This window comes from Elephantulus edwardii, unplaced genomic scaffold (assembly GCF_000299155.1).
Source record: "Elephantulus edwardii isolate Elephantulus edwardi_28Jun2011 unplaced genomic scaffold, EleEdw1.0 scaffold00038, whole genome shotgun sequence".
Taxonomy (NCBI): domain Eukaryota; kingdom Metazoa; phylum Chordata; class Mammalia; order Macroscelidea; family Macroscelididae; genus Elephantulus; species Elephantulus edwardii.
In genome coordinates, this window is record NW_006399788.1 from 12042527 (window position 1) to 12051560 (window position 9034).

The window sequence follows — 9034 nt, forward strand, 5'->3', positions numbered from 1 at the left end:
ACTTTTTAAAATCTATATGCAAAACAAATCTAAATGAACCAAAATTTGACCTTCAGTCTATCCCACCTGAATTTAAAAACCATATCAGGAACATGTTTGAGGCCTTGAACACTAATGAACTAAGACCAGATGAGCTGTGGAAGGATATCAAGAATATCATCTATGAAGAATGCATAAGGTCTTTACAAAGAGGAGGAAACAAAAACCGAGATGAATGTCAGAAGGGACACTGAATATTGCACTAGAGTGTCAAGAAGCCAAAACAAAGGGAAGAAATCAGGACATTAGGGAACTGAACAGAAGATTTCAAAGGGCAGCTTGGGATGGTAAAGCAAAGTATTAGGAATGTGCAAGGAGCAGGAATTGGAAAATCAAAAGGTATGAATTCACTCAGTATTTATTAAGCTAAAGGAACTGAAGAACGAACTCAAGCTTTGAGTGGCAATGCTTAAGGATGCAATAGTAAGAATATTGAATGATTCAGAAATATCAAAAGAAGATGGTAGGAGTACACAGAATCACTGTACCAAAAAAACAAAGACATCAGATCTGTCCTGGAGAAGGTAAAAACAAGTTACTCCCTGGAAGCAAGGATTTTGAAGCTCTATCTCACCTACTTTGGGCATGTTGCCAGGAGGAACCAGTCCTTGGAGAAGGACATCATGCTTGGAAGGGTAGAAGGACAATGCCCAAGGTAGAGGAATACCCAAGTTGAGATTAACTGATCCAGTAGTAACTAAGGTTAAGTGTGTTGGAGGCAGTGTTATTAGCTTAGCCAGGGCAGGGTTCCAAGCTAATATGCAAAGGGTTGCAATGAGTTGTAGGCTACTCGATGGCACATAACAACAACAACCCATCCTCAGAAAACATTCATCTAATTTTTGAATGACAGTTGTGCTTTCCTCATAGGCTGGTTTTAGAATGTTGAGTTGTCTTACACTGTAATTACACATTTGTATAAAATTGACATAATGTGTTTCTTGAGAGTTCTGTAGAATTCATCTATATAAGATTTTTGTGTTACAAACACCTGGCTTTACAAACCTATAATTATTAATTAATCCACTTAAAGCCTATATTAAAAATTGAAGGTACATGCAATGTTTCATAATAACAAACTGCCAGTACTTGTTAAGTGCATCAAAACATTATTATTAATATATTGCTATGTTAAAGATATTTTAATAGATCTAAAAATGTTAAATTATTTTAATACCTTGAAAGGCACACTCTATATTATATATTAAGACAACATTTAATAGCAATGTTAAGCACTGACTATACCTAACTGGTTTGATTTACACACAAATTTGACTTAAAAAAATTAGGAATGGGACTCCTTTGTAATCTGGAGACTGTACAATCATCTAGACCTAGTTCTTTTATTGTGGTGAATTTTTAATCATAGCCTATTTTTCTTAATAAATGTATAAATTTTCAACTTTTTTTTGCTAACTCTATTACCTTGGATTTTTCTATTAATGCGTCCATTTTATTTGTTTCAAACTGTTAGCAATATTGTTGGTAACAGAATTATATATGGTATCTGTGGTATATAATGTTTTGCAATTGATAATATTGCTTTTTTGTTCCTGCCTTGGACAAATTTTGACTCTAATTTTTCTACTTTATTAGGTATTTCAAAACATCAAATTTTTATGTTGTTTATCGTGTGACTTTTTACAGATAGATGTCTAATTAATTAATTTTTCTCTTAAATTACCACTTGTGCTTTTTTCAGTTTTTTGTTGATCACTTTTTTAAAACATAAAATACATAAAATTTGTATAAATTTTATTCATTAGTTTTGAAATGTCTTTCCTAATGAAGTAATTTTAGGAGGGAAGCAAGAGTGGCATCCACCTCCTAAACATCATGCCTCCAGAAATTCTATCAACTTTGATAAATGTGAATAGTTGTAGAGGAGCTTCAGGCCTTTTGTTCATAGGGTCTCTATGAGTCATGTTCGATTTGAAGGAAATCAACAACAACAATTCCCTCAAAGTACCACTGAGGTAAAACTTCACTGCTTTTATAAAGCATTTTCCTTCTGCTCATATGAGTCCATAGCACGTGGTTGTTAAGAACACTTCCTCTAATACAGATTTTATGTTCATCTTTGTATAGTCCAGCTCATCAGAACATTTACTTAACATACAGATGGATAAAAATGGTAAAAGGATATAACCTCTGCATATTTTCTTTCTTTTTAAACCAGGTAGATTTTTTTTAATGATCGTCTTTTGGCCTGGGAACATGTTCTGCATAAACACAATTAAGTGTTCTGAATTTCTATTCTAATCAAGTATATGTACAGTCAAATGTCTTTATATAATGAAGAAAAGACAGGTAAACATTTTCATGTCATTCTCTGCCTTCAGATGAGATTTCAAATACTATTAGCATGGCTTGCATGTGCACTGTGATATGCAAGTCACTACAATATGGCAAATTGATAGATGAGTAGGGGCCAAAACTAGGAGTAATCTAGAAAACCAAGTATTTCCTTCAAAAGTACATATTTCTGGTAGATTGAGAATTCTAGGAATTAATGCTTGGTTTACACAACATAGTTAGAAACATCTCTTATCGCTGCTAGTGGTGGTGGTATATGCTGTTGAGTCGCCTGGGACTCTTAGTGACCCTATGTACAACAGCTCTGAATCTTTCTTTTTCGTGAAGCCAATTTCATCATCTCTGACAAACCTACCTCCGTTATCCTAGTCACTGAGTCAATTCATCTCATCCAGGGTCTTCCTCTCTTGCACTGTCCCTCTATCCTTCCAAGCATGATACCCTTCTCCAAGGATTGGTCCTTCCTGAAAACATGACCAAAGTATGTCAGACAGAGCTTCAAAAATCCTTGCCTCCAAGGAGCAGTGAGAAGGGGGCAGGCAATTAAAAGAAAGACATAGGTCTATATATATTAAAAAAAACACGGTATTTCCTATTTTGCCCATGGTACCTTTTAATATTGTACCTTGAAGTTTGATTTTAGTTTTCAGTTCTCTCAGTTTGAGCAATACAGAGCATGTTCTTCCCCTTTGGGGTTTCTAAGTCCAAGATCACATATTCCAAGACAGTATTTACTTTGTCTTCTTGAACTACCCTCTGAAATCTTCTGTTCAGCTGTCTTACTGCATGATTTCTTCCTTTTACTTTAGCGTCTCTACATATTTTTTTTTTTAATGGGGGAAAAAATTAGCTTTATTTCATTCAGAGTGGTGTCAGGCTCAGAACTCCTGGAACTGCTTCTTGGTGCCTGCGGCCTTGGTGACCTTGAGCACGTTGAAGCGCACGGTCTTGCTCAAAGGCCAGCACACGCCCTTGGTGACGATGTCGCCGATCTGGACATCTCAGAATCAGGGAGACAGATGCATGGACATGTTCTTGTGACGTTTCTCGAAGCTATTGTACTTGCGGACGTAGTGGAGGTAATCTCGGCTGATGACGAAGGTCCCTCCACCCTCCCAAGCATGAACTCTTTGTCACCACACCAGACAGGATTCGCCCTCGGATGGAGACATTTCTTGTCAATGCAGGTGCCCTCGATGGCCTCCTTGGGTGTCTTGAAGGCCAGACCGATGTTCTTGTAATAACGCGGGAGCTTTTCCTTGCCGGTTTCACCCAACACCACTCTCTTTTTTGTTCTGGAAGATGGTCGGCTGCTTCTGGTAGGCGCGCTCGGTCTGAATGTCTGCCATCTTTCTGGCCGCTTGGAAAAAGGGGGTCTCTGCATTCGAGAGCAAGTTTCAGAGTCTCTTCTGACATTCATTTTGGTAATTCTTTCTAATATCCATTTTCATCTTTTTAATGACCTTTTGCTTTGCTTTCATCACATATGTCCTTAAAGTCATCACACAACATATCTAGCTTTCAGCCATTAGAGTTCAATGCATCGAATCAAATTCTTGAGATGACCTTTAAATTCAAGTGGAGTATGCTCAACATCATGTTTTGTCTCTCATGGGCTTAATTTGCTTTTTTTCCACCTTCAGCTTGAACTTGCATATGAGCAGCTGGTTCACAGTTGATCCCTGTCCTTGTTCTGGCTGCTGATACTGAACTTCTTCAGTCTCTTTCAATAGAATTGAGTGGTACTGAACCATTCTAGGAGACAGTATATGATTAAGAATTAAGGCTACTGAAGGAAGATGCTCAAGAAGTGGTCTTTAAACAAAAGAAGAGGAGACTATTAGGTTTAAAATCAGGAAACGTGTGTATCTGCATTATGCCCTTTCACCATATCTATCCAAATCTACCTGTTCTTATGGTTATTGTTAAGTGTGCCGAGTCACTTTTGACTCATGGTGACCCTATGTACAATAGCTCTGAAGCTTGCTTCATTCTGTGTCAACTTTACTGTCTCTGACACACCTACCCTCATTACCACAGTCACTGTATCAATCCATCTCATTGATGGTTTCCATTTCTTGCACTGTCCCTCCACCCTCCCAAGCATGACATCCCTTTCCAAGGACTGGTCCCTCCTTACAACATGCCCAAAGTATGTCAGATGAAACCTCAGAATCCTCCAAGGAGCAGACTGGCACCCTCTCTAGGACAAATTGTATATACTTACAAAAAATTTTGAGAATATAGACTGTGTTAAAAAGAATGTTGCATCAGGATTAGAGGAAGATTCATCTGAAATTCTAGCCCCTAGAACTGTGTGAAAAATTTGTGCTTTAAAGAACATAGGGTGGCATTTAGGTAAACAGAAGAGTTCTTGTGGCCTAGTATATTGGAAATTTCACTATTAATGCACTTCTCTGATATTTAGAATCCACCAGCCTCTTTGTGGAAGAAAGATGGGCAGTCCTTTCCCATTAAAATTTGCAGAGTCAGAAACCAGGTGGAGGGCTACTATGAGTTGAAACTGACTAAACAACAGTTGAGTTTGAGTTTGGTGGCTTTATGGTTATTGAGTGATGCTGTTAACCCAAAGGCACGCATTTTGAATCCACCAGCTGCTTCATAGAAGAAAGAGAGGCAATCTCCTCCTGCACAATTTCTTGCCTCTGGAAATCTTCTGGAGGGTCAGCTATGAATCAGCTCTGACTCAGTGGTACATAATAACAAGGAGAAAGACATGGAAACTTTCTCTAAATACATTGACCTTCTTAACCAATGCATGAAGTTGCTAGACCTAGATTTCTCCCAGTTTAACTTATTTGTTGTTGTGTTGTTGTTATGTACCGTCGAGTCACTTGCGACTCATAGCCACCCTATGTACAAGAGCCCTAAACCCTGCTCTATCCTGTGCCAACCTCATTGTCTTTGACACACCTACTCCCACTACCATAATCACTGAATTGATCCATCTCATAGAGGGTCTTCCTCTTCTGCACTGTCCCTCCACTCTCCCAAACATAATGTCCCTCTCCAAGGACTGGTCTCTCCTTGCAACATGCCCAATGTATGTCAGATGAAACTTCAGAAACCTTGTCTCCAAGGAGCAGCCCGGCTTCACCCTCTCCAGGACAAACCTGTTTGTTCTCCTTAGCAGTCCATGGTATATTCAATACTCTTCTTCAGCACCACAGCTCAAAGGCAAAAATTATCTTTCTGTCATTCCTAGTCACTGTCCAGCTCTCCTATGCAGAGCACGCAATTGCGAAGACTATAGCCTGAATTGGGTGCATCTTAGTTTTCAGCCTGACGTCGTTGCTCTTCAGTACTCTGGAGAGGTCCCTCAAAGCTGACTTTCCCAATGCAATTTGTCTCTTGATTTCCTGGCTGCTGGTACCAAGAGTATTGACTATGGAGCCAAGCAAACTAATCAATCTCAGTTTCTTCACCATCCTTACTGATGATTCCAATTAGCCCAATGGTAAGAATCTTTGTTTTCTTGATGTTGAGCTTCAATCTGTATTGAAGGCTGTAGTCCTTGACTTTCTGCAGCACGCGCTTCAGGTCCTCCTCAGTTTCATCAAGCAGGGTTGTGTCATCTGCGTTAACTTACTTACCTATGAAAAATTTTCCAGTTGCAGAATCATATTCATTTGTTTTGTGATATTTTAAACCCAAAATAGTTGATTTGTAGTGGCTGTGATTTGTCGTTGACTTGAGGGCACCTAACAACAACGACAACAACAATAAATTTGAGAATTTGTTAGAAAACATCTTCACTTTTCCTTCTATTTATTAATGCCAGATGGTACCAACCTGAGTCCTGGGTATTCAGTTTGGTCTGTCTTATACCGAGGATTCCTGCCCAGATATGATATTGAGTTGAATAATAAATTCCTCCATTGTTAGTACTGCCACTCACAATTTTTAACAGGACTTTCCTCTTTTATTTCCTCAGTCCTGGGGGGAAGGTCTGAGATCTGATAAGAAAAGACCAGTCTGGGTAACTTCAGCATGGGCTTTTTCACTCTTAAAATCTTCCAATGCACATGTAACCAATTTCCTAGTATAAGTGATGTCTATTTGAGATAACTTCCTTGGCTTCTATTTTCTCATGTTTACATATCTTCTACAAAACTCTGGCTAATTTTTACTGTATTACACTGTAAAGGACATTACATAATTTAAGTAAATCAAAGGATTTAATGAATCCAGTATAGGTTATTTTCTTCATTTATTATTATAGAGTTACTTATTTAATAACTAAATCCTTTTGCCTAATTACAATTATTTCCTTTAGGTAAATCTCCATTAAGGGAATTATTGATTCAAAGGTTAATGCTTTTGTTATTATAAAACAGTCCCCCTGAAAAGCAGCATAAATACATAATTTCACTCATAGGTTTTATAAGTTCTGTTTCTTCTACATTCTTACTAATCCTAGGTATTTTAATTAAAAAACAAACAATGGAAATGTCTAAAAGATTGTGCTGTTAGTGAATAATTTTTTAAAACTGCGACTTCCTACCCAGTTATATGATGTGCCTCTCCACTTACTCAAATCTTTTTTGGTTCCCTTTCAAGATTGTTTATGTAAATTCTTTACATTTCTAAGTTTATTTTCAGTTCTTTACATTTTTCTCACTATTCTGAATAGAATAAAAAAAAATCCTCTGGCTTTCTGCTAATTAAAAAAACAATACATATTCATGATAGCAAATCCAAAACAGTGATAAGCTAAACAAAGAAAAAAAGAAAATACAAATAATCTACATGCAGAGATAATCCATGTGCATTCCTGCGTGTGTTTCTTTCCAGACCATTTTCCTGTGTGAATATGTACACATATTTTTATTGTCCACACATTGATTTCACACTCTAAATAGAATGTTATCATTCTGTTAGTTTTACTTGCAATATTTCACTAATAATTTTTCATGGCAAAAACGTATATAACAACATAATTCTTAAAAGTCCATAGACTGTGTTTTATTTTTACCAATTTACTATTGTTCACATCTATTTCTAGTTTCACTAATAGAAGCAATAGCGTGATTAATATTCTTATAGCAAAAGTCTTTGCACATATTAAAAATTTCCTTAGGAAAGATTCCTGGAAATTGAATTACAATGTTATAGGGTATATTATGAATTTAAGTTTTAATATACAATCTTGCTAAATTGTCTTTAATATACAGATTGCTAAACTGCCCTACAGGAAGCAGAACACATTTATATTTGTATGAGGATAGCCACTCACTGCACTGCACCCTTAGTTATTGAATATTGTCATTAAATGAAAACGATTGTCATACAATACTACAAAGGTTCTAGTCTAGTTCTAATTTATCAATAAATAAGAAGGTTGAAAGTTGTACGTTTGTAATATCTTTATGTATCATTTGTATTTCCTTTTAATTATCCTTTTTCAAATTACATTTTCATCTTTTTTTCTCTCTTAGCCATAAAAATGTTTTTAACTGTGAGAATATTGATCCTGTATCTATAATTTATAATTTATAGATTGCTAACTTTTAATATATTAATATAAATATTAATGTTGAAATATTTTTAATACCTTATGTTGCTCTGTTCAATCAGAAATTTTGCCCTTTTAACTGGTCAGATCTGTTAATTGTTTCTTTTATGGTTTTATACAGTATTATGCATCATGTCTAAGAAGACCTTCCTTTTCACAAGGTTACATAAATATACATATGTATTTTCTTTTCTTTTTCATTTAAATATTTATTTTGGGAAATGGTATATAGAAATCCATGTTCGTTATCAAGTTGTCCCAACACTATTTATTGACTAATCCAGGCTTGGCCCACTGATTTGAATGCCACCTCTGAACTTTGATTAAACATGGCAAATTGAAAACACACATTTATCTCTGTCGTCTCCTGAAAGCCCAATTAAAATGACAATAAAACATAAGGCTTAAACCTAGCACAAAGAAATTGGGAGAGGCGATTACAGAAATCAGAGTTGCTCACCAGTATTTTTGAAACTAGAAAGCTGATTGATGAGTGGAATCATTCTTAGAAGACCTGAGTATCTGGCCTGCAAACAGGAGGCCAACATGAAGAAAACAGATTTGTGAGAAACCAGGAAAGATTTAAGAATTAGAGACAGCAGATGACTCTACTACTGAGATCTGAGATGAAGTTGAAAATAGATGGTGATTATTTCAAAATTTATATAAAGAACAATAGCTTCTTCCCCTTATTAGTCTATGGCACAAAGCAACTTATTCTTCAGCTCTAGGAAAGAAAATAAAAATAGAATTTATTTTTGGTGGTCAAACTAAAGATTCTTTTTGGATTTGGATCCACTAACTACAAGTGAGAACAATTCTATATAGTACTGACACACACAGTATTGAAAAAAGAGAGATTAACCAAAAGATTGCATATTGATTTAAAAGATATGCAGTCTCCTTCCCCTGCTCAGTCCAGGTTCCTAAATCGCACAGGAAGAAAAGGATAGGATTTCTGTCAAGAGACCAACAAGAAAAGGGTCTCCAGGTCTTAATAGCCAGGAGGAGGTTCCCTTCATGTAAAAGCAGATTTTGGAGCTTTATCACTCCATAGAGAAGCTCACAATTTATTCAGGGATATTGAACTCCTTTTGATTGTGTTCTTCCTTCCTTTCTTTGTAGAAGACTAATCCACTGACA

General features: G+C 36.2%; 1 protein-coding gene across 1 annotated transcript; it reads right to left on the reverse strand.

The window, feature by feature from the left end:
* Window positions 1-3233: 3233 nt before the first annotated feature.
* On the reverse strand, window positions 3234-3739 carry LOC102849178 (40S ribosomal protein S11-like). The gene is made up of 2 exons (XM_006884919.1): window positions 3418-3739; window positions 3234-3355 (listed from the first exon to the last, which is right to left on the reverse strand). The coding sequence occupies exons 1-2, from the start codon at window positions 3737-3739 to the stop codon at window positions 3234-3236; spliced, it is 444 nt and encodes a 147-aa protein (XP_006884981.1).
* Between the last annotated feature and the right edge of the window lie 5295 nt (window positions 3740-9034).

Bases quoted from the DNA above. Each gene is read 5' to 3' on its own strand.
- LOC102849178 (XM_006884919.1), bottom strand. From the start codon at position 3,739: ATGCAGAGACCCCCTTTTTCCAAGCGGCCAGAAAGATGGCAGACATTC. The intron at 3,356-3,417 runs GTACAATAGCTT...CCTGATTCTGAG, and splicing joins TACCTCCACTACGTCCGCAA to ATGTCCAGATCGGCGACATC.